General features: G+C 37.2%; 1 protein-coding gene across 1 annotated transcript in view; it reads left to right on the plus strand.

Moving 5' to 3' along the window:
• LOC112615155 (interleukin-1 receptor accessory protein-like 1) overlaps positions 1 to 24702 on the plus strand; it is a 743111-nt gene extending 718409 nt beyond the window's left edge. The window contains exon 3 of the mRNA XM_025371834.1: positions 24335 to 24702. Within this exon, the coding sequence (XP_025227619.1) occupies positions 24335 to 24702 (368 nt within the window). The remainder of the gene's footprint in view (positions 1 to 24334) is intronic.
• Positions 24703 to 26948: the final 2246 nt, after the last annotated feature.

The raw sequence follows: 26948 nt of genomic DNA on the forward strand, positions 1-26948 counted from the left end.
ACTTTTTGATGGGGTTGTTTGTTTTTTTCGTGTAAATTTGTTTGAGTTCTTTGTAGGTTCTGGATATTAGCCCTTTGTCAGATGAGTAGATTGCAAAAATTTTCTCCCATTCTGTAGGTTGCCTGTTCACTCTGATGGTAGTTTCTTTTGCTGTGCAGAAGCTCTTTAGTTTAATTAGATCCCATTTGTCAATTTTAGCTTTTGCTGCCGTTGCTTTTGGTGTTTTAGACATGAAGTCTTTGCCCATGCCTATGTCCTGAATGGTACTACCTAGGTTTTCCTCTAGGATTTTTATGGTATTAGGTCTAACATTTAAGTCTCTAATCCATCTTGAATTAATTTTCGTATAAGGAGTAAGGAAAGGATCCAGTTTCAGCTTTCTACTTATGGCTAGCCAATTTTCCCAGCACCATTTATTAAATAGGGAATCCTTTCCCCATTTCTTGTTTTTCTCAGGTTTGTCAAAGATCAGATGGCTGTAGATGTGTGGTATTATTTCTGAGGACTCTGTTCTGTTCCATTGGTCTATATCTCTGTTTTGGTACCAGTACCATGCTGTTTTGGTTACTGTAGCCTTGTAGTATAGTTTGAAGTCAGGTAGCGTGATGCCTCCAGCTTTGTTCTTTTGACTTAGGATTGTCTTGGAGATGTGGGCTCTTTTTTGGTTCCATATGAACTTTAAAGCAGTTTTTTCCACTTCTGTGAAGAAACTCATTGGTAGCTTGATGGGGATGGCATTGAATCTATAAATTACCTTGGGTAGTATGGCCATTTTCACGATATTGATTCTTCCTATCCATGAGCATGGTATGTTCTGCCATTTGTTTGTGTCCTCTTTTATTTCACTGAGCAGTGGTTTGTAGTTCTCATTGGAGAGGTCCTTTACATCCCTTGTAAGTTGGATTCCTAGGTATTTTATTCTCTTTGAAGCAATTGTGAATGGAAGTTCATTCATGATTTGGCTCTGTGTTTGTCTGTTATTGGTGTATAAGAATGCTTGTGATTTTTGCACATTAATTTTGTACCCTGAGACTTTGCTGAAGTTGCTTATCAGCTTAAGGAGATTTTGGGCTGAGACAATGGGGTTTTCTAAATATACAATCATGTCATCTGCAAACAGGGACAATTTGACTTCTTCTTTTCCTAACTGAATACCCTTGATTTCTTTCTCTTGCCTGATTGCCCTAGCCAGAACTTCCAACACTATGTTGAATAGGAGTGGTGAGAGAGGGCATCCCTGTCTTGTGCCAGTTTTCAAAGGGAATTTTTCCAGTTTTTGCCCATTCAGTATGATATTGGCTGTGGGTTTGTCATAAATAGCTCTTATGATTTTGAGGAACGTTCCATCAATACCGAATTTATTGAGCGTTTTTAGCATGAAGGGCTGTTGAATTTTGTCAAAAGCCTTTTCTGCATCTATGGAGATAATCATGTGGTTCTTGTCTTTGGTTCTGTTTATATGCTGGATTATGTTTATTGATTTGCGAATGTTGAACCAGCCTTGCATCCCAGGGATGAAGCCCACTTGATCATGGTGGATAAGCTTTTTGATGTGTTGTTGAATCCGGTTTGCCAGTATTTTATTGAGGATTTTTGCATCGATGTTCATCAGGGATATTGGTCTAAAATTCTCTTTTTTTGTTGTGTCTCTGCCAGGCTTTGGTATCAGGATGATGTTGGCCTCATAAAATGAGTTAGGGAGGATTCCCTCTTTTTCTATTGATTGGAATAGTTTCAGAAGGAATGGTACCAACTCCTCCTTATACCTCTGGTAGAATTCAGCTGTGAATCCATCTGGTCCTGGACTTTTTTTGGTTGGTAGGCTATTAATTATTGCCTCAATTTCAGAGCCTACTATTGGTCTATTCAGGGATTCAACTTCTTCCTGGTTTAGTCTTGGAAGAGTGTAAGCGTCCAGGAAATTATCCATTTCTTCAAGGTTTTCCAGTTTATTTGCGTAGAGGTGTTCATAGTATTCTCTGATGGTAGTTTGTATTTCTGTGGGGTCGGTGGTGATATCCCCTTTATCATTTTTAATTGCGTCGATTTGATTCTTCTCTCTTTTCTTCTTTATTAGTCTTGCTAGTGGTCTGTCAATTTTGTTGATCTTTTCAAAAAACCAACTCCTGGATTCATTGATTTTTTGGAGGGTTTTTTGTGTCTCTATCTCCTTCAGTTCTGCTCTGATCTTAGTTATTTCTTGCCTTCTGCTAGCTTTGGAATGTGTTTGCTCTTGCTTCTCTAGTTCTTTTAATTGCGATGTTAGAGTGTCAATTTTTTATCTTTCCTGCTTTCTCTTGTGGGCATTTAGTGCTATAAATTTCCCTCTACACACTGCTTTAAATGTGTCCCAGAGATTCTGGTATGTTGTATCTTTGTTCTCATTGGTTTCAAAGAACATCTTTATTTCTGCCTTCATTTCGTTATGTACCCAGTAGTCATTCAGGAGCAGGTTGTTCAGTTTCCATGTAGTTGAGCGGTTTTGATTGAGTTTCTTAGTCCTGAGTTCTAGTTTGATTGCACTGTGGTCTGAGAGACAGTTTGTTATAATTTCTGTTCTTGTACATTTGCTGAGGAGTGCTTTACTTCCAATTATATGGTCAATTTTGGAGTAAGTACGATGTGGTGCTGAGAAGAATGTATATTCTGTTGATTTGGGGTGGAGAGTTCTATAGATGTCTATTAGGTCTGCTTGCTGCAGAGATGAGTTCAATTCCTGGATATCCTTGTTAACTTTCTGTCTCGTTGATCTGTCTAATGTTGACAATGGAGTGTTGAAGTCTCCCATTATTATTGTATGGGAGTCTAAGTCTCTTTGTAAGTCTCTAAGGACTTGCTTTATGAATCTGGGTGCTCCTGTATTGGGTGCATATATATTTAGGATAGTTAGCTCTTCCTGTTGAATTGATCCCTTTACCATTATGTAATGGCCTTCTTTGTCTCTTTTGATCTTTGATGGTTTAAAGTCTGTTTTATCAGAGACTAGTATTGCAACCCCCGCTTTTTTTTGTTCTCCATTTGCTTGGTAAATCTTCCTCCATCCCTTTATTTTGAGCCTATGTGTGTCTCTGCGTGTGAGATGGGTCTCCTGAATACAGCAGACTGATGGGTCTTGACTCTTTATCCAGTTTGCCAGTCTGTGTCTTTTCATTGGAGCATTTAGTCCATTTACATTTAAGGTTAAGATTGTTATGTGTGAACTTGATCCTGCCATTATGATATTAACTGGTTATTTTGCTCGTTAGTTGATGCAGTTTCTTCCTAGCCTCGATGGTCTTTACATTTTGGCATGTTTTTGCAATGGCTGGTACCGGTTGTTCCTTTCCATGTTGAGTGCTTCCTTCAGGGTCTCTTGTAAGGCAGGCCTAGTGGTGACAAAATCTCTAAGCATTTGCTTATCTGTAAAGGATTTTATTTCTCCTTCCCTGATGAAACTTAGTTTGGCTGGATATGAAATTCTGGGTTTAAAATTCTTTTCTTTAAGAATGTTGAATATTGGCCCCCACTCTCTTCTGGCTTGGAGAGTTTCTGCCGAGAGATCTGCTGTGAGTCTGATGGGCTTCCCTTTGTGGGTAACCCGACCTTTCTCTCTGGCTGCCCTTAAGATTTTTTCCTTCATTTCAACTTTGGTGAATCTGGCAATTATGTGTCTTGGAGTTGCTCTTCTCGAGGAGTATCTTTGTGGCGTTCTCTGTATTTCCTGGATTTGAATGTTGGCCTGCCCTACTAGGTTGGGGAAATTCTCCTGGATGATATCCTGAAGAGTGTTTTCCAACTTGGTTCCATTTTCCCCCTCACTTTCAGGCACCCCAATCAGACGTAGATTTGGTCTTTTTACATAATCCCATACTTCTTGCAGGCTTTGTTCATTTCTTTTTCTTCTTTTTTCTTTTGGTTTCTCTTCTCGCTTCATCTCATTCATTTGATCCTCAATCGCTGATACTCTTTCTTCCAGTTGATCGAGTCGGTTACTGAAGCTTGTGCATTTGTCACGTATTTCTCGTGTCATGGTTTTCATCTCTTTCATTTCGTTTATGACCTTCTCTGCATTAATTAGTCTAGCCGTCAATTCTTCCACTTTTTTTTCAAGATTTTTAGTTTCTTTGCGCTGTGTACGTAATTCCTCCTTTAGCTCTGAGAAATTTGATGGACTGAAGCCTTCTTCTCTCATCTCGTCAAAGTCATTCTCCGTCCAGCTTTGATCCATTGCTGGCGATGAGCTGCGCTCCTTTGCCGGGGGAGATGTGCTCTTATTTTTTGAATTTCCAGCTTTTCTGCCCTGCTTTTTCCCCATCTTTGTGGTTTTATCTGCCTCTGGTCTTTGATGATGGTGATGTACTGATGGGGTTTTGGTGTAGGTGTCCTTCCTGTTTGATAGTTTTCCTTCTAACAGTCAGGACCCTCAGCTGTAGGTCTGTTGGAGATTGCTTGAGGTCCACTCCAGACCCTGTTTGCCTGGGTATCAGCAGCAGAGGCTGCAGAAGATAGAATATTTCTGAACAGCGAGTGTACCTGTCTGATTCTTGCTTTGGAAGCTTCCTCTCAGGGGTGTACTCCACCCTGTGAGGTGTGGGGTGTCAGACTGCCCCTAGTGGGGGATGTCTCCCAGTTAGGCTACTCAGGGGTCAGGGACCCACTTGAGCAGGCAGTCTGTCCCTTCTCAGATCTCAACCTCCGTGTTGGGAGATCCACTGCTCTCTTCAAAGCTGTCAGACAGAGTCGTTTGCGTCTGCAGAGGTTTCTGCTGCTTTTTTGTTGTTGTTGTTGTTGTTGTGTAGCTGTGCCCTGTCCCCAGAGGTGGAGTCTACAGAGACAGGCAGGTTTCCTTGAGCTGCTGTGAGCTCCACCCAGTTCGAGCTTCCCAGCAGCTTTGTTTACCTACTTAAGCCTCAGCAATGGCGGGCGCCCCTCCCCCAGCCTCGCTGCTGCCTTGCCGGTAGATCACAGACTGCTGTGCTAGCAATGAGGGAGGCTCCGTGGGCGTGGGACCCTCCCGGCCAGGTGTGGGATATGATCTCCTGGTGTGCCTGTTTGCTTAAAGCGCAATATTGGGGTGGGAGTTACCCGATTTTCCAGGTGTTGTGTGTCTCAGTTCCCCTGGCTAGGAAAAGGGATTCCCTTCCCCCTTGCGCTTCCCAGGTGAGGCGATGCCTCGCCCTGCTTCAGCTCTCGCTGGTCGGGCTGCAGCAGCTGACCAGCACTGATCGTCCGGCACTCCCCAGTGAGATGAACCCAGTACCTCAGTTGAAAATGCAGAAATCACCGGTCTTCTGTGTCGCTGGCGCTGGGAGTTGGAGACTGGAGCTGTTCCTATTCGGCCATCTTATATAGGGTTTTTTAAAGAATAAATCAAATTATTCATATACAGTTATTAGCCTAGTGCTTGACACAATATACGTTCTCAGTACTTTGTAGTTACTGTTATTTTGTTCTAGTAGGCATTCTTGAAACATTTTTTGAATGAGTGAAATAATGAGTTTATTTTGTGATATAAATAAGGTAATTATTTTGTGATAATTACCTCTTTGGTGTATGAGTATGCCATTTTTACCCCAATCTTTATTGCTTTGAGTATCATCCTTTAAGTTACTAATAGGCGGCTGGGCATGGTGGCTCACACCTGTAATCCCAGCACTTTGGGAGGCGGAGGTTGGCAGATGACCTGAGGCTGGGAGTTTGAGACCAGCCTGACCAACATGGAGAAACCAAGTCTCTACTAAAAATACAAAATTAGCCGGGCATGGTGGTGCATGCCTGTAATCCCAGCTACTTGGGAGGCTGAAGTGGGAGAATCTCTTGAACCCGGGAGACGGAGGTTGTAGTGAGCTGAGATCATGTCACTGAACAACTCCAGCCTGGGCAACAAGAGCAAAACTCCGTCTCATAAAAAAAAAAAAAAAAAAGAAAGAAAGAAAACAAAAGAAAAGTTACTAACAGGCTAAAAATAAGAATAATGCTCATGGTTTTACTTCCATACAATTGGTTGTTAGAGGTGAAACCTTTTCCCATCTGCACAAATTTCTGGAAGACTAGAAATGTTTCTTCTTTCACTAATATTTTAACTGTGGAGGTATCTATTTCAAAATGTAAAATCCAATAGATAATCAGTGAGGAATATAACCTAGATTAACTTTTTTTTTTTTTTAAAATAACCAAAGCACACTCAGTTTAAGTTTTATGTTAAAGTGAGCCAAATGCTAGATACCAAAATATTGGATGGCTATGCATATAATCCTTTGCTGATGAGTAATTTAGCATCAATTTAGATATGTTATTTTTTTTTTCTTCCAGAGACTTGAAAGCATTAAGGTAAGATTAGAGGTCATTGTCCCTTCTTCTGTTATCAGTGGTCCCAAAATATGTGTTTATGTCACCATTAGAAACAAATTGTTCTGTCTTACAGTTATTGATTTGTTTGTACCTCCTATTAGAGAGTGATTTCACTAAGGGCAGACATTATGTTGTATACTTTATTGATTTGGAAAGCAGGCAATAAAGAAAGAATGAAGGACTGATTATTGGGCATTTGTTATTAATGATCTTAACTTATTATTTTCCTCCAAATGAAAATGTTTTAGTGAACATAACCTGGAAAAACAGCAAGAGCAATTCAGTTAATACTCAGTAAGCTTGAAGAGGTTGAAGCAGAAAGTGTTTGTGTCAGTTGTTTTAACATAATTCCTAGTAAAGATACTGAAAGTATCCCTCATGATAATGAGAAAAATCCAGAACAAAAAGCTTGATTAGTCCTACAGTATTTGCCTGCTTTGACTCTGACTGTGCTTAAGTATATCCAGGCATGCTGTGCAAAGTACAGTACTATAATAAAATAATCCCTAGTCCAATCATGGGCTTATGTTACTAGTATAAGTCTAGTTTGTGGTTTCACCTGAAGTAAGAAAGCATTAAGTCTTCTTATCACACCCAATCATCCATATTAGGCTTGGGATAGAAAAGGCACTAGAGAAGGAAAGGATAAGATTTAGTCAAGGGAGTAAGTACTTGGTTTTATTACAACTATGCTAGAATTGGCTCACCAGTATTAATTAAGTACTTTTTTATTTGTACATTCATTCATTATTCTCTCTCTTTCTCTCTCCCTCTCTTTCTCTCTAGTAGAGCAATGTTAAACAATGTATTCTTCTTTTTTTAAAGTTATAGATTTATAAATTTAAAGTGTTCTGATATAGTGTAGCTCTCCAGTTAGGGAGAAGTAGAAACATATGCTGCTCAGCTTTTCTAAAATCTTTTAAAGTAATCAATTAGCATATGGGTTAAGTTTACTTTAGATGGATACACACATGCAATATATATATTTTTTCTTTAGACATATTCAGGCAGTGGATAAAATTTCCTTTTTCTATCATTTGCTCATGGTACATTAATGCTGATATTATTTTATGCTATTTTGTGTTGATGCTCTCATTACAAATTGGCCCCAAAATAGTCTGTATTCAAGAGCATGTATTTTTTTCCTAAGTATACTATGATTTGAATAGAAGCAGAAATGAGTGTTGCCTTCTTTTGTGAATTTCTGGGAGGTCATGCTTCCCTGCAGTCTCTGGAATGTGTGTTGACATTTTTTGTTCCATGATTTCCCATACGTAACACTCCCTTTTGATAGTGAAGCAGTAAGGGAAACTTGCAAAGTTCCATCTGCAAAAAAGCATTATCTGAAGTGGAAGAAGGGAAGTGAAAATAAAAGATTCAAAGTGTTTTGTTTTAGCTCCAGTAGATATTTTATAACAAGACTCCTAAAAGAGTGTGAATATAATATAGTTAACATAAAATTTATTTTATATAAATATATTAATTTATAATTTTCAAATATAAATTGTTTTTACTATATAAGCAATATAACATTGACCTAAAAATTGAAAAAATATAAACTCTGTTCTACGAAACTGGGTTCTCAATTACTCTACATGTACCTGTTTATAAAATACAAAACCATCTAGATAATCACTGCACCACTATTTGTATCAAACTTTGTTTCTTAGCCATCCTAGAGTGCAATCAATATCATTGATCTTTTCGAAAAACCAGCTTTTGGTTTCATTAATTTTCTTTGTTGTTTAGTTTTGTTTCTTTGATTTTTTTTTGTATCATTTTTGAGACTGAGTTTCACTCTTGTTGCCCAGGCTGGAGTGCAGTGGCGCTATGTAGGCTCGCTGCAACCTCCACCTCCCGGGTTCAAGTGATTCTCATGCCCCAACTTCCTGAGTAGCTGGGATTACAAGTATGTCCCACCACACCCAGCAAATTTTTTGTATTTTAGAAAATACGGGATTTCACTATGTTGGTCCGGCTCGTCTCGAACTCCTGGCCTCTGGTGATCCAGCCTCTTGGGCCTCCCAAAGTGCTGGGATTACAGGCATGAGTCACCTCGCCCGGCCCTGTTTCTTTAATTTTTAGATAAGGATCTACCTTTAACTTATGAATATAATATATATGAATTTATGAATATTATGAATATAATATGAATGTCATTGTTGTAGTGTGATAACTATTTTAATTCACCTTCTTGAAATAGATAACCTTTGACTTTTGGTTAGATTATAGATTTATCTGTTATTTTGAAATGTTCAGAAAAAGATAAAAGATAAATCATAGAATCTTTTTAAAAATTGTTTTATTCCTGTGTTAATGTGTAGTTTTAAATATTTGTTTAACAGTGTGTACTAATGAAGCATAATAGATACCAAAATGTTTTCATTAGGGACAAATGTTAATTGTGCTGGAAGGAATCACCATTTATGACCTGAGAGGTTGAGATAATGCAGGCAGAGTAAGACAATACATGAGTAAGCAAGTCCCCCTCCCAATAGTAATAATCATTAATAGGAACTCACTGCATTTAGGGCTATGAAATATATGATGGGTTTGAAAAATTTCCAAAGTGGAACCGAAATGGATATGTAGATTTCAGTATCGTTATATACTTGGAAATTGAGGAAATAGTGTAGAAAAATACAAACTGGAAAAAAATCTTATCAGGTCCCCGGGTTTTACATTTTGTTGTTGTTGTTTGTCAACTTATAAGCAAGTGCGGAAAGAGTAGAATGAGCAGTGAATAGAGGAGAATGTAATAATGTAGAAATGTGATTCATATAGTTTGTTTGGTGTGAAGTGGATATTCTCATGCACTGCCTAAAGATAAATACATTGGCACAAACTCTATAGAAGCAATCGGCAAAACATGATACTCTTTGACTGAGTAATCTCCCTTTTGGTATTCAAGCTGAAAGCAAAATCAGAAATTCAAACAAAATGTATATAAAATGAGATTAATCATGATGCTATATATTATAATGAAAGTTAGATAATATTAGGATGCATTTATGAAGTGAATGTATATACAACGAACTTTTCCAAATAATATATAAAGAACAATGTGCATTATGTCATATTAATAGAAAATGAAGAACATGAAATCCAGCTTCCTATAATTATAATTATGAAAATATTTAATGAGGCTCTTTTTCTTAGGTTCAAAGTTCAGAGCCAATCAAATTACTTCATTAAGTGTTTTATTATAAGGATGCATAAGGTTCTAGTTCAAAACTTAAAAAGCAGTCAAGAATTAAGTTCAAGGGACTTGCTTTGACCTCTCGTTCTTTCCTTTATGGTCTCTTAATTTCTCTACTTTTTCTAAGCTTCTCTCTGCATATATCCTCACTCCTATCTCCCTAAGACTAGCTTTCTCTACTTATTCATAGGTTCCCCCTTATCACTTTAGATTACATGTGGTCATCACAACTTCTTTGGCTCTAAGTCTACCTTAAGCCTTTTGTTTATACTCAGAAAGGAGGACTCTGATTGGGCTAGCTCATCTTTTCTTATGAAACCAAGACATAGGTTACTTGCCTGCCTATGAGTTGGCTGCCCTCGGTTAAGGGGCCATCATAGCACCAGTCATTTCTGGTCTGACCATGGGGATGCATAAATGAACAAATGGTCTTACCTTTCCAACCTCTTCCTCGATCACTACCTACCCTAGGACCACAAACTCTTTGTTCTATCTAAGCCACTCTTTTCCAAATATACCTAATCATTTCACTATTCACAGTGTTAACCTGCCTTTTCTCACTTCTTGAAATTTCCATCACAGAATGCGATTAATCTCAAAGCCTCATCCCTTGCATGCCCCGATGAAGGACTCTTTTAGTTTCCTAGGAAAAGTTAACACGCTGATTGTGCTTTGTTTCTGATTGAATAAGTTCACTTCTGGCATTGTGTCTCCACTATGAGAGTGATGTACATGAACTACTGAATGTAAACAGTATGCCTTTGATACCATTTTGTTGTACAGTGTATAAAAGAAAGCTATGATACCATAGGGTTATTAACATTATATTGCTGAAGGTAATGTTAAAAACAATACATATATACACACACAAACACACACACATACATAGCACAGCCAAACTTGACATTCTATCTTCCCCACACATGAGAACTATCAAAGTATCATTTCTGAGCTGTGTTGTTTTTCTCCTACTTGTGCCCTAATTCTAATAGTGGAAGAATTTTTTTTAAAGCAAAGCTGTTATCTTTTAAACACTGGAATTAAATGAAAAATTCCATTTTCTTCATGAGTCAGTTTTTTTCAGGGAATATTTTCAGCAAATGAACAAGCTCCGCATTCAATCCATGCTTTGTTTTAGTAGTTTCCTTGGGTGGACTAGTTTCACCAAATGCCATGTATAAATCGGTCACATAGAACAAGAATTTATATTTCCACAATTGTATTTGGAACTTTGAAACTTCCATTATCTCACAGAACCCAGAAATTGAATTGAGGCTTTGTTACTAAGCCCGGTTGTGGCAACAGACTTCGGTGTCAGTAGCTCAATTTTCTACTTCTTTGCATCAAATTTTGTCTTGAAAGTCATGCATGCAATACAGAGAATGGCAGGGAGGAGCCTCTGTGAAGTGTTAAATATTTGGTTCACTGGGTCCTATCAGCAGGTGGGGCCTGTGGGGAGCTTGTTTATCCAGCAGAATAATCCCATTATGAGGATAGTGATGTAGAATAGTTTGCTTCCTACCCCAAAACCACTCAAGGAAACAACTGAGTGAATGATATTTTTCCGGGCCCTGTATTATGCTATTATGACTTGCAATAACCGGCAGCATATTAAAACAGAAATCAGGGTCTACAGTTACTCTGTTGAATGAAGTTCTGAAATTTCAAAGGTGTTGATTATTCAGTATTTTCCAATTTACAGAATAAAAGAATATGTGATTGACTATTTCATGGCACAGTAATGGAAATAAAGAGAATGAACAGGCTTGATTAATTTCAGAGTAAATGCTTATTTTTCATAATTGCATAATTCTCAAGTGGGTCTCTGTGTACGCCGGGGTGGCCTTTTCTGTCAAATACAAAGATAAGAACTTGGCATTGAAAATTAAGGAACAATAAAAAATAAATATGTGTGCATGTGTGTATATGTGTGCGTGCACATAGCCTTGTCATCACTAAGAACAACCCACCACACAGCCTTGTTTAGCTTTGAAAATATCTATGAATACTATATTGAAAAAACAAATTAAGGTTTGGGACAAACGTCCCATCTTCCTCGTGACAATATGCTGGGAACAGCTGTAAGGTTAGAATAAAGTGGGGAACGCTGCTTAATGCGCTGTGCAGTAAGCTTATCCAATGTCTTAGCACAGCTAGAACAGTGCCTAGGATACAACAGGCACCTTGTAAATATCTGTTGAAATAGAGGATGAATCAGTGAACGAATCAATGAATGCTTCTGTCCAAAAGTAACACCAACTAAATGCTGTAAAATCATTCATCCTCCAAAATTTGAAATATTGTTGGTTGTCTGAAAAATATTAAAGGAAAAGGACATGGTATGACCACTAAGTGTCCGAAGTCTTAACCTTCGAAGGATGTATCAAGAAACCCAACTACAGCTTTTTGGTAGAAAGTAGCTAAAGAGGCTGGGCGCGGTGGCTCAAGCCTGTAATCCCAGCACTTTTTGGAGGCCGAGACGGGCGGATCACGAGGTCAGGAGATCGAGACCATCCTGGCTAACACGGTGAAACCCCGTCTCTACTAAAAAATACAAAAAACTAGCCGGGCGAGATGGCGAGCGCCTGTAGTACCAGCTACTCGGGAGGCTGAGGCAGGAGAATGGCGTAAACCCAGGAGGCGGAGCTTGCAGTGAGCTGAGATCCGGCCACTGCACTCCAGCCTGGGCGACAGAGCGAGACTCTGTCTCAAAAAAAAAAAAAAAAAAAAAAAGAAAGTAGCTAAAGAAAGGATTCTGAATTGGATGAACCATGAAAAGCGGTAATTTCCTCTTTAAAGGTATTTATTAGCCATACAAAAAACATACTTTCACTCACTGAGAATTTAAACTTTTATTTAAATATTAGTGATTTACTGCATTAAGTGTTATTGTGAGATAGCATCTGCTAGGCCAGAAAATTCCTCTAGTTTTTGGTTTAATCGCTGTTAATATGCAGACTATAAAGATAATCTCACTGGTAAACCAGTGATAAACCAGCACTTGATAATCTTTTAATTGCTAAGTAACACTGAGGCAGCTTACTTTTGGCTTTGGATTTAGTAGATATTTATATTAACAACTGGCCGGTACAGCTTTTCACATAAGTACTTCACCTCAAATTTATCAGTCCTTTAAAATGTACATGAATTTATCCAACTCCCATAAGCTGCACTCTCAAAGACAGGGGAAAATAAAACCAAAAGCAACAAGGATTGAATCAATGTAATTTTCTGCTGTTTAAGCATAGGTTTCTACTTACCTTGATTATTTAAAGAATGCCTGAAATCATGCCAATAATAAAAACCCTAGAAAGTAGAGTTGAATTCAAGACAACCTTCTTTTTTTTTTTTTTTTTCTGTGCTGCCATCTTCTCTCACCTGAACTATTGCAGTGATCTTCTAATAGGTCTTCTTTTTGATGTGTGTCACCTACGATTTGTTGTCAACCAAGCAGGCAGAGAGCCTATTCTTAACAGCTTTGTTGAGGTATAATTGATATACAGTTAATCACATATATTTAAAGTGAGCGATTTGGTATGTTTTGACATATATATAAACTCATGAAACTATCACCACACTTAAGACTGTGAACATACCCATCGCACTAAGAGTTTCCTCATGGCCTTTCTAATGCTCTCTCCCTTTCCTTGCTATCCCAGATAACCACTGACTCGCTTTCTGCTACTATAGTTTGCATTTTCTAGAGTTTTATATAAATGGAATCAAACAGTATGTACTCTGTTTTGTCTGACTTTTTTCACTCAGTGTAATTATTTTGAGATTCATCCATGTTACATGCATAAATAATTCATTCTTTTTTATTTTTGACTAGTATTGCATTATATGACTACATTCATCATTTGTTTATTCACCTGCTGGTAAAATTTAGATTGTTTCCAATTTGGAGCTACTTTGAATAAGGCTGCTATGAACACTTGTGTGGACGTGTGTAGACGTAGAGTTTTCTTTTCGTAGTCAAATACCTAGGAATGAAACAGCTAGATGAAGTGAAGTTAATCCATTTGTTCTTTTATGAATTATGCTTTTTGTGTCTTATCCACGAAATCTTTGTCTAATCCAAAGTCACAAAGTTTCTCTCCTGTCTTTTCTAAAAGTTTTTATAGTTTTATGCTTTACATTTGGATCCATGATCCTTTTGAGGAAAATGTTTGTATATGGTAGAATGTATGAATCAAAGTTTAGATTTTTTTGAGTATGGGTACCCAAATACTCCAGCACCATTTGTCTAAAAGAGTGTCCTATCTGCACTGAATTGCCTTTTTGCTTTGTTGAAAATCAGTGGCAAATATATGTGTGGATCTATTTGTGGACTCTCTAATTTTGTTACATTTATCTATTTGTCTATATCTTGATGACAAGAGTTACTAGTTTGATTATGGTAACTTTATGATAAATCTTGAAATCAGGTAGCGTAAGACTTCAAGCTTTGTTCTTTTAAAAAGTTATTTTGAATATAGCAGGTACTTAACATTTTTATGTGAATTTTAGAATTAGCGTGTTCATTTGATTGTCATTGTATTAAATTTATATAACATTTTGGAGTGAATTGACTAATTTTTTTAAAAAAAAATTTCTGTTTTACATTGAGGGTTCCACGTGCAGCTTTGTTACGTAGGTAAATTGTGTGTCATCCAGGTTTGCTATACAGGTTATTTCATCACCAATGTAATAAACATAACCGATAGGTAGTTTTTCAATGTTCACACTCCTCCCCCCCCCACCCTTAAGTAGGCCCTATTATCTGTTGTTTTGTTCTTTGTATCCATGTTTGTTTCATTTTTTTTTTTTTTTTTTTTTGAGACGGAGTCTCGCTCTGTCCCCCAGGCTGGAGTGCAGTGGCCGGAACTCAGCTCACTGCAAGCTCCGCCTCCCGGGTTTACGCCATTCTCCTGCCTCAGCTGTTTCATGTTTAGCTCCCACTTTATAAGTGAGATCAGGCAGTATTTGGTTTTCTGTTCCTGCAGTAGCTTGGTTAGGGTGATGACCTCCAGCTCCATTAATGTTGCTGCAAAGGACATGATCTCACCGTGCTTTATAGCTGTGTACTATTCCATGACATATATGTACCACATTTTCTTTATCCAGTCTACCATTGGTGGTCATGTAGGTTGATTCCATGTCTTTGCTATTGTGAATAGTGCTGTGATGAACATATGCATACATGTGTCTTTATGATAGAATGATTTATATTCCTTTGGATATATACCCGATAATGGGATTGCTGGATCAAATGATAGTTCTGCTTTAAATTCTTTGAGAAATCACCACACTACTTTCCACAGTACCTGAACTAATTTATCTTCCCACCAACTGTGTATAAGCGTTCCCTTTTCTTTACAACTTCGCCAGCATCTTTTATTTTTTAACTTTTAAATAATAACCATTCTGACTGGTGTGAAATAATATCTCACTGTGGTTTTGATTTGTATTTCTCTAAGGATTAGTAATGTTGAGCATTTTTTCATGTGCTTGTTGACTATGTGTATGTCTTCTTTTGAAAAGTGTCTGTTTACGTCCTTTGCCCAGTTTTGAATGGTGTGGTTTGCTTTTTGCTTTTTAATTTGTTTAAGTTCTTTGTAGATTCTGGATATTAGACTTTTGCTGGATGCGTAGTTTGCAAATATTTTCTCCCATTCTGTGCGTTGTCTGTTTACTCTGTTGATCCTTAATTCTTGCTTTTTGTTTTTTATTTTATTTATTTATCTATTTATTTATTTATTTATTTTTGTTGTTCAGAAGCTCTTTTGTTTAATTAGGTCCCATTTGTTTACTTTTGCTTTTGTTGCAGTTGCTTTTGGCATCCTTATTATGTAATCTTTGCTAGGGTCTATTTCCAGAATGGAATGTCCCAGATTGTCTTCCAGTGTTTTTATACTATTAGGCTTTACATTTAAGTCTTTAATTCATCTTGAGTTAAGTTTTGTACATGGTGTAAGGAAGGGGTCCAGTTCAGTATTCTGCATATTGAAACCTGTTATTAAAAAAAAGAAAATGAAGAATTACTAATTAGATAACATGGATGGATATTTTTATATGTATGACAAAAATGAGAAGGAAAGGTCCTGAAGGAGGTAAACAGATACATTTTTGTAATACCCAGAACACAATGCAGTATGTCAACAGATACCAATCATAATAGATATGTGATTACACATATGAATGTAGATTAATACCCAAAACAGTTGTATGTGAAGCTAATCTGTTTACAATATATTATATATTTCATGAGACTTCTTCTGTGATAAAAATAGACTTGGCATCACTTAAAAAAATGGTTCTAACCTTTTTAAAAGTTCTCAGAAATTCACTTGGCGGAGCAGTACACAAGCTGTGTGTTTCTAGTTTTCCTCTACAATCTCTTTAAGAAGTTAATCAAACAGGCAATTAATCTGTATGATATTATTCATATGAAAGCATATGCATATTAAAATACACAACAGACTTCATTCTCATTTTCCTTAAACTTTTCTCTAATGTCAGGGGTTTGAATGTCCAGCAGAGCTCACAATATGAAAAAGATACACGGCAGTACTTTTGTTGTACATACCAGAAAGTACAAGCAATAACGTTCTGCTGTGTAAACCCCTGTAATGAAGGCAGAAAATATGAAGTAAGCTAAGAAACAAGACTTTGTCCCTAACAACACTAATCTCTCGCCTTGAATCTGCTTCTGCTCCTCATTTCCATTAATAGTGTCACAATCTTCTCTGTAATCCTGATTTGAAATCTCATAGTTGTCCTAGACTCCTCCTTCTCCTTCATCTCGCCCTTCTGTTCAATTTCAGCTTCCTGTTGATCAATCTCAGTATCCTGTTGATTCTGACTCTACAGTTCTTCCCACATTTCCTTGTCATAGCTTTTGCCACTTTCTTTTTTTACTTCTATTTTAAGAATTTTCAGAGTTGTCTCCTTACTCCTAGCTATCCCCTTCCAATCCATCCTTGATATTGTCTTGAAAGTGATATTTCTAAAATGTAGATCAGATTCTAACCCTTCCTTTGCAGACGTTTACCACTGTCTACATTGGTTTTAGCAGTGGTTTTCAAAGTGTCATCCCTGGACCAGCAGCATCACCTGCTTTGTAGTAACTACTTCGTAGTAACGCAGATTCTTAGGGGCCCATTCCCGACCTTCTGAATCTGAAACTCTGATAGGCGTGCACAAAACTCTGTGTTTTAAAAAGTCCTCCGGGTGATTCTAATACACACTAAAACTTGAAAACTACGGGGCTACAGAATTAAGTTCTAGTTTCTTGGCATGGTGTCACCAAACCTGTCTTTTCTGCACTTATTTTCACCTCCTTAAACTCTTCTGTACTCCTCACCGCTCCACTATTTCAGAATCTTACCATATACTGTCCTATTAACTGGGATATCCCATTCGCTTGCAATTTTCTCTTCCAAATTATCAGGTTTTAAACTAAGGCACATTTTGAATTTCTTCTCTTTCTAAATCCTTTTTGATCTTCCTAGTCAAATTTCCTGCTCCATTAGTTCATCTGTGAAGTGGAAAATAGTTCTGGGTTTAGAGGTAAAACAAACTTCTTGCTTTGTGTTTCCTCAGTAATGTCATCTTTGCTCTCAGAATGTATTCATTCTTTCTTGTGCTATACATGGTTTTTGACAAGTCTGTTCCCACTTACAGATCGTGTCGTCAAGGGTGGTGCTAGTCTCAGTAATCTTTGTCATAGAAGAGTGAGTTGCACATCATATGTGCTCTATAACATGTGGACTCACACCAATATATGACTTGAACTTTATTGCATGATTATTTTATGTGTTCATTGCTGAAAACAATTCATTAGTCCATTTGGGATTGTTATAAAATTTAAAGAGCTTTTGTAACTTGCTATCTTGAAAATGGTAATTGTGTTCTTCTGTCTGCTCTAAAACAAAAACAAAATAAAAGCGAATCTGTGCTTTGAATCCTGTTACTTTCTCTTTAAAGGATCAATTTGCCAGCTGGGTGTCCTGCCATCTAACAGGCCTTCCCTGTGAGGCTCCTCTAAATTGGGAAAAGGATTAAATTTGATCAGTGTTTGTTTGGTCTGTTGCTCATCATGCTGATATTTAATCCAGTGTCCAACAAGTGTCCCAAAGGAATAAAATGCCTGAAGCTGGCAATATTTTCTGACCTATCTGTCTGCACATATTCTTATCAGTTTTTACCCAAATGGAGGGTTTTCCGGGAGACATACATGAGGTAAATAAATAATATAATAGTATGCTTAATTAATGTAAAACAGTAAACTATGTTTAATGTATCAACAAGGATTTGAGTCCTGAAGTACACTCAGTTTTGTGAAATCAAATTATTCTGAGTTAGAAAATTGTATCACTTTGCAATATTAGAAAGGAAAAATGCATACTGCTATTTTTTAATTATTAGGGTTAAAAATACAAACAATTGTTGTTAGTGATTGTGTTAACACCAAAGGTATACATTTTCAATACTCCTTTAAGTGAACAGTTATTTAGTTAATCACTAATTTATTCAACACATATTTATTGATTGCCTCTTATGCCCCAAATAGATATAGATATGGAAATAGCTCTAGATTTGTAATTAGAGCTAAATGAGTTTTTTTTTTTCTTTTTTAGAGATGGAGTCTTGCTATGTTCCCCAGCCTAGACTAGAACTCCTGGGCTCAAGCAATCCTCCCATATCAGCCTTTTTATTAGCTGAGACTACAGGCGCATGCTGCTGGGTCCTGTTTGAGATTTAGATACATAGATGATAGATACATAGATAGATAAACAAATAGCCAGGCAGAGATAGAAATAGAGATAAAGATAGAGAAAGATGGAGATAGACATAGAGATAGTGATAGAGATACGGTAAAGTCTCACTTTTCAGAGTCCCCACACTTCAGTGATCAATGAAATACATGTAAGCAAATAATGATTTAATATGATACATGCTAATGAAAGTATGTATTAACTAAAGAACATAAGGTAACTACATAATCAAAAGAGTGAAAAAAATCTTTAAAGTCATAGATGGACCATATGTACCAAGATGTTACCTATCTGAATCAATTTCTTATGTCAAGACTAACAAAAGAAAATAAGAATCCAGATTTTCTTGTAGCATGACGTGGATCTGTTTGTGTTTGCTCAAATAGCAGGGCTTTTTCTGCTTCTGTTCAGTGTGTGAATGGAAAGCAGGACATCCCCTTTGTTCCGTGTACTGTGTGAGGTCCTTTCTCATGTCACTTCTAAACACTAAGAAAAGTAAAAAACGAAGATCCAAACACAAGTCTGAAATTGAATTTACTTAATGCAAGGCAGGAATAACATGATCCCACACAGATGCGTGGGACCTTCAGATTAACGGTTAAAGAATTGTTCAGAGAAACGTAACCTAAAACATTGATGATTTGTTCACATATAGACACACATAAGGAAGAGAAACCCTTATGAAGACTTTTTCTCAGGTCAAAGTCAAGTGTAGAGCTTTAAAAAGGCAAACTTAGAAGTTTGGGTTGGTTTGTTTGTTTCTCTAACAACAAGAGTTGCTGTTGCAAGGTGAGAGTCGCTCTCCGTAGTTTTTAATTATTATTCCAAGATATCTACCCAAGTAGACACAGGCTGAGTATCCTTTTTTTCTGAAATGCTTGGGACCAGAAGTGTTTTGGATATCAGATCTTTTTCAAATTTTAGAATACTTGCATATACAGTATATGATGAGATATCTTGGGAATGGAACCCAAGTCTGAACATCAAATTGATTTATGTTTCATATATAGCTTATGCACATAGCCAGAAGGTAATTTTATATTTTCCTTGGCGATGCTAAATAAATTGTGTTCTGTGAACCTACATTTTGACTGTAACCCATCAAGTGAGGTCAGGTGTAGAGTTTTCCATTTGTGGCATCATGTTTGCCGGCACTCAAAAAGTTTTGAATTTTGGAGCATTTGGGCTTTCAGATTTTCTGATTAGGGATGCTCAACTTTACTTTAAAGTAACATAATTTATCCTTCTGTAAATATAGTATTTCACTTTCATATTAGTATGCAATATGTTTATATTATTAGACTTTTTTGAAAGAATTCAAACTTCAAGTTTGTTACCATGAAAATATTTTTAGCTCTTACATAGGTAGTAATAGTGACTTAATTTAAAATACTTTCTCTACTCTTATTTGAATATATTGACAATAGCCAATGTAGGTAGCTTTTCTTCATAGTACATCGTTAGTGAAGGAATTACTTCTGAATCTTAATTCCATTACTGTCTTCATATAAGCTCCCAGAACTTTATGGGTGGTAACAAAAATGAATGAACATGGTACTTCTTACTCCCACTCCCCAATGTAACTTCATGGCTTCTTTCATAAACTCCCATTGACTGTGAAAGAACGTGTACTGCAGAGATATGTTGAACTGGAGTATTTCCGTAGAACCCTCCCATCAGGGAAGGAGAGTACCAATAACAAACTTTCTGAGAGAGACTTATAGAAAGGTATTTTATTCCAAAAGGGAGAAAACCAGATTAAACCAGTAACAATAAAAGTTAGATAAATTACATATAATTAATGAAATCAACAGTGTCTAGAAATATGGTTTTGGAATGATTGTTCCCAAGCCAACAAAGCTTGTGGGCTGAAGTAAGAAAAAACTGAATGGATCAACAGCAATTCTGTTCATCAAGAGTTAGATTGTAAGTTATCACATATCCTTTTAAGATTTTAAAGGTCTCACTACACAAGGTTAACAAATACACTTTGTGGGTATATTTTGAAAGTCTTTATTCAGAAGGAGATACATACGGAAGTATTTGGGGATGAAATATCATTAAGTCTCTAATTTATTTTCAACTGGTTTAGAAACAATAATATAACATGCAAGGTGTAAGAGAGAACATGTGTGCAAATAAGGCAAAACGTTAACAAAGGAAAAAATTATATCTCCTTCATCACTTCTTTCATTTATTAAAATGTTTTAGTGTAACTGTTGAAGGCAGACCTATGTCCATCATTGGTTTAAATGATGTTATGCAGACCGGGCACGGTGGCTCACGCCTGTAATCCCAGCACTTAGGGAGGCCAAGACGGGTGGATCACGAGGTCAGGAGTTTGAGACCAGTGTGACCAACATGGTGAAAACGTGTGTCTACTAAAAATACAAATATTAGCTGGGCGTGGTGACATGCACTGTAGTCCCAGCTATTGAGGAGGCTGAGGCAGGAGAATCACGTGAACCTGGGAGGCGGAGGTTGCAGTGAGCCGAGATCCTGCCATTGCACTCCAGCCTGGGCGACAGAGCAAGACTCCGTCTCTGGGGAAAAAAAATAAAAATAAAAAGATTTTATTTAAATAATTTGAGTATGCCTTGAATTGTTCTCTATAGTGTTTGCCATCTTTCCCCAGGAATTATTGAACCATTTTAACTTAAGTTTATTTTTGAACAGCATGCATTTAGTTTAATGGTAGTAAAACCTCCTAAGCCATAGATCCTCCATCTGTTTCCATATTGAAATGAACACCAAGTTTCTCTAATGTCCAAAGTGCCATTTCTTCATTTTGCCTCTAACTTTTCTTTGGCACATGACGTTGAACCGTATGAAACTTTTTTCCTGACTAATATTTAAGTATGGAGTAAGAGTAATTTTCAGTAATAATTGTGATTTTCTTCCAACATTTTCTCAGAAAGCATATTCTGAAAGTGTGTATTAATATCTGTATGCGTTCTCAGCACAACTATCTCTTCTAGTCTCTCGATCTCATTTGTTACTTTTTCAAACTTTCTAGACTAAATCTTTTTGCTTCCCTTCAAGCATTTTGCATTATACTACAGATCTTCTGAGACTCGAATAATTTTATCATACGGTTTATATACTCCGACCTTGAAGGTATTTCAACCTTTTTCACTAGCAGCGATACCCTCCATGACAGATAGTCAGTTATATTAACTTGATTCTATTGTAATTTACATAGTGGTAAAACAAAATAATTTTAAACTTATAATCAAAATTATAACTGTTTAAAAAATTACCACCTAGAATTCATTGTATGCAATGGGAAAATATACAAAACTGTTTTGATAAATATATGAAATTATATAACTTGGACATCTCTATGTAGTTTTTTCATCCTGTTTAACATGGTATGCCAGCTCTACAGTAGTCATTGACAGGAATTATGACAATGACTCAGACATTGATGATGCCCACCAAGCTTGCAGCATATTTACTGTAGATAGTACCTCCATACAGCCCTTTTGTAAAAATTTTAAACCCAAATTTGGTAATTGAAATTAACTAAATCAAAGAAAGCTGTGAAATTGGCACATTTATTAGTAAACAATATGTGACAGTAGGGAGAATTATTTCTAGGTTCAGATAAATCTGGGTGAGAACCCAGCACTCACCCTTATTAGCCGACATGGAGTTTCTTCAAGTTTTTAACTTGGTAATTCAATTGTTTATTTTGCTTATTTATTCAAGCATTCATTCATTTATTCATTTGGTAAATGTATGCTAAGCTGGTTAGCAGGCACAATTCTAGGCACTGTGGCTAAAAAGGGAAGTGAAAAGGACAACATCCTTGCTCTCAAGGGATTTACTTTCAACTGGGGAGACAGAAAGCAAGGTAGTTACATAATATAACATCAAATAGCAATAGGTCTTGTGAAAAAAATATCAAGGCCTACTCTGGATCAAGTGACCAGGATGGGAAGGCAAAAGGCCTCTCTGAGGAGGTGATATTTGGCAAGAAAGAAAGAGAAAGCCATGCTGTTGGTTGGCAAAAAATGTTCCAGGCCGAGGGAAGAGCAAGTTCAAACGCCTCAGTTTGTATTTCTGTGAATAGTAAATGAAAGTTTATAAACTCCTGACACATCGTTAAGTGCTTATTAGATGTTAGATATAATTTAAAGATAATAAATGTGGATAATTAATTCCACATGTTATTATGTGTCTTCCTTGCTATAATGTACATCCTCCTTTTCATCTAGACCATTTTTCTTCTCTGGAATACTGTATTATTTATCCTGTTCTCAGAGCTGTTAGATTGCCCTCTTTTTAATTTGTAGTGAGTTTAACCCTGCTTGCAATACTCAAATGTTATTGCTGTCAGAGGTCCTGTTTTCTCAGTCTTTGCCCTTTTGCTCAACATTTGTATACTCTGAGTAATGCCAAATTGATTTTCTTGCTAAGTGTTGGGCCACTGCCCTCTCTAAACAGTAAATTCACAACTTCTCCGTGATGATGATAATGTTGATGCCCTGTGGGAACCTGTTGGTTTGTATGTGTGTGCAGGGAGAGGGGTGATCTAAAAATGGTGTCAAGATGTCATTTGGAAGATGGTACCTACAGAAAACACAGAAAACCCAATCACACCCCACCCCCATCTTCCCCATTTCCCAACATGGTTTCTTGTTTACACTTCCCCGATTCTCCCAGAAGTCAGAGCAAAGTGACTGTTTACGTCTGTCTCTGGCTGTGAAAAAAAACACTACCAGAGCTCAACTCACTTTTATTGATTTCTATATTGTTTGGCTGTAAAATATTTATTCTCACTTGTATCAGTTTAGGTCCAGTCAGAGAAAAAACACAGTCATTTGAACAGTGAAAGTTTATACAAATAATTATTAAATGTAACAGGGGATTATAGTAATGAAGGGATTGGCTAGTGTGAAAGAAAGATGTATTAGTTTGCTCAGGCTGCCATAACAAAATGCTATAGACTGAGTAGCTTAAACAAAGGATATTTATTTCTCACGGTTCTGGTGACTGGGAAGTCCATGATGAAGGTACAGCCAATTTGGTTTCTGGCTTTCAGATGGCTACCTTCTTGCAGTGTGCTCACATGATCTCTTTTTTGTAATCACGATGGAGTGAAAGAGAAAGCTCTCTGGTGTCTCTTCTTATAAGGGCACTAATCTCATCAAGCGTGTCCTTCTCATGACGCTCCTCATCTAATCCTAATTACCTCCCAAAGAAAGGCCTCATGTCCACATACCGTCATATTGAGGGTTAAGGCTTCAGCATTTGGATTTTCAGGGGAGGGCATAAACATTCAGAGTATAGCAAAAGAGAACCCTTAAAAATAGAGGAATGGCTACCATTAGCCCTGGGGCTGAGACAGCACACCTAAGAAAAAGTCCCTATGTTTTCATCCCCAAAGCAGAGATCCGCACTTTATTGGGAAGGTACAACCATAGTTTACCGAATGGCAGAAATCACTAAGTTGCTATACTAGCAGAACTTGTCAGAAATCTGTCTTCTGCAAGTTAACAGAGACCCTCCCTCTAAGGTACCTGGGAAACATCGCCAAGCTGCTGGTTGGCAAGCACTGTTGGAGTCAGGTGCTGAAGAAGCCTTGCACACTGCAAGAGCCTGCCAAGTGAGCACACTGAAAATAGGAAGTAAATCCCTTTCTTCCTGAAATGTCTCACCAGTGCCCTCTCTCCACCAAGCTTCAGTGCCAGCTAGTAAAGAAAAACATATCTCAAAGGCCCAGATCTATTTTTACCGAGCAGGCAGAAAGGTACATTTAGAACTAAGAGGCAATAAATCAATAACCAGCACACTGGTATAAACTAATAATAAATGACAGCAGAAGCAGACTAAGTGAAGAATACATTGTTTTTTAGCAGAGTCCACTACTTTGCAGGGCCATTCTTAGTTTGATTCATTGCTATGTGCTGTGTGCCTAGAATTAAACCTGACCCAATATGGATGCTCAGTAAATATTTGTTGGATGAATGAATAATCTAATTGCTTATTTTTTCCCTCTAATGTTTTTCCTCTCTTTCTCTCTCTCTTTTTTTTACTATAGCTGATGGATGCACTGATTGGTCTATCGATATCAAGAAATATCAAGTTTTGGTGGGAGAGCCTGTTCGAATCAAATGTGCACTCTTTTATGGTTATATCAGAGCAAATTACTCCCTTGCCCAAAGTGCTGGACTCAGTCTGATGTGGTACAAAAGTTCTGGTCCTGGAGACTTTGAAGAGCCAATAGCCTTTGATGGAAGTAGAATGAGCAAAGAAGAAGACTCCATTTGGTTCCGGCCAACATTGCTACAGGACAGCGGTCTCTATGCCTGTGTCATCAGGTATCCCTTTAATTATATTACTGCTGAATCAAAGAAATCACAGGCTGCTTTCTCATTCTTAAATTTTGCTGCTATCTCTTTTGCCTAAAGCCGTTGTCTCAATATTTGCATGTGTTGCTGCTTTCTAAAATTTAGAATCACAATCATAGAAAGATGGGATTGGAATTTATATTAGACATTATTTCTAGCTTATGGAGAAAAGAGATACCATCTGGGTAGCTACTTATGTTACCAGGAATTACTAAAAACTATGAAATAAAATTTATAGAGGAAGTAAAATGGTGCAAATAAAATGTAAGCAAAGACTTGCAGAATAGATGCATAGTTTCTTGCTAAATGAGTTGTAACATTTTGTTATTGCCCTTCACAGACAGATAGAGCATGGATACTTCTGGTTCACACACATTTGTAAAGATGATTTAGGTAATGTGTGTATGTGCACAGGGAGAAGAAGAAAGTATTACCATGTTAGAGAAAATGAAGACTGTGTTCCAGATTGCTTTGCTAACCAAAACTTCTGGATCAATACAAAAATGTTCCCAAGTCTTTCAGGGCCTATACCAAAGTTAATAACAAATTCAGTCCTTGTATCCCCAAGGATACTCACCATACATCTACACATCTTTGTCAGCTTCTAGAAGAGGCATATGCACTTTGTTTATTGATAATGCATTGAAGCAGTGTCCATGCAACACATTAGCAGTTAAAAACCTCAGTTTAAGCATTTAGCCCCCCATGGATTGTGTATCACACCCTTCGTGAATGATCGTGTATGTCATTGGACTATTAGAACATTAGCAAAGCTGGGTATAGTCATATAGAAGGTGTGTTTAAATCTATTTATTTGGCTTTCTGTATTTGGGCTTATTCAGAGAAATAAAGAAGAATCTAAAGTACTTGATACCCAAACTCAGAGAAAGTCTCAGAATCACCTAGTATCTTTTTCAAATAAAAATTTACCACTTCTGAAATCCTGATCAGCAGCTAACACTCCTGTCATAAATATCATGCCTCCCTCTTACTGTCATCTGTAAGAATTACCTGTAAGCTGAGTCATGGCTACAGGTGTGCTAGGACATTGAAATAGGTCAAGTTGCATAAAAGTTAAACAGAAATGTATCTTTCTAACACTGACAACATGTATTATGTTAATGTTGGAAAATATAAATGAATATCTGTAAAGTGTTGTGTTTGGGGAAAATGCCTAATGGATTTTAAAAGAACAAATACATCTGGCCAGGTGCGGTGGCTCATGCCTGTAATTCCAGAACTTTGGGAGGCAGAGTAGGGCAGATCACTTGAGACCAGGAGTTAGAGACCAGCCTGGCCAACATGGCAAAACCCCATCTCTACTAAAAATCCAAAAAATTAGCCAGGCATAATGACATGTGCCTGTGATCCCAGCTGCTTGGTTGCAGTGAGCCAAGATCACACCACTGTACTCTAGCCTGGGCTACATTGTGAGACTCCATCTCAAAAATAAATAAGCAAACAAATGCATCATTCCTTTGGCAACTCTTCTTCTTTCTCTTAGGGTTTACTAATCCTTTTATGATTAAACATAACTCTTAATAAAAGTAGAGATTTTGTAGGGGTAAAGATCAATAACTGTCATACTAGTACAGTTAAAGAATACTGTTTGGACTAGCTGTTCCCATGTGACCAATAGTAATTAGATTGTAATTTCATATCTGCTATGTTTCTTTTAAATAATCATTATTTCTGATTGTTCATGCATGTGGTGAGATGATTCTTCAAGATAGGCAAATGCGTGTCCTCATTTATCTGACATTAGAATTGAGCTGGATGTCCATAGTACAACACTACATTTCGTCACTCATTATTGATGGAAAAATAATGGTGTTTTCACATAGTAATCTGAATTTTACAAACACTGAGGTTGCAGTTCTCTGATGTATTTAAATTACACTATGATCCAATACTCTGAGAAATTGCATTAAAATGCCTCTGGAAGGGCCGTGTATGGTGGGTTGTGCCTGTAATCGCAGCACTTTGGGAGGCCGAGGTGGGTGGATCACCTGAGGTCAGGAGTTTGAGACCAGCCTGACCAACACGGAGACACCCTGTCTCTCCTAAAAATACAAAATTAGCCGGGGGTGGTGGCGCATGCCTGTAATCCCACCTACTCGGGAGGCTGAGGCAGGAGAATCACTCGAACCCGCGAGGCAGAGGTTGTGGTGAGCCGAGATCGCGCCATTGCACTGGTAACAAGAGCAGAACTCTGTCTAAAAAAAAAAAAAAAAAGCCTCTGAATTTCCAGTTGTAATAATGAATGAAAGATTGAAAAGTTTCCAAAATGTTGACACTTGCCAT

Source organism: Theropithecus gelada, chromosome X (assembly GCF_003255815.1).
Source record: "Theropithecus gelada isolate Dixy chromosome X, Tgel_1.0, whole genome shotgun sequence".
NCBI classification, from domain to species: domain Eukaryota; kingdom Metazoa; phylum Chordata; class Mammalia; order Primates; family Cercopithecidae; genus Theropithecus; species Theropithecus gelada.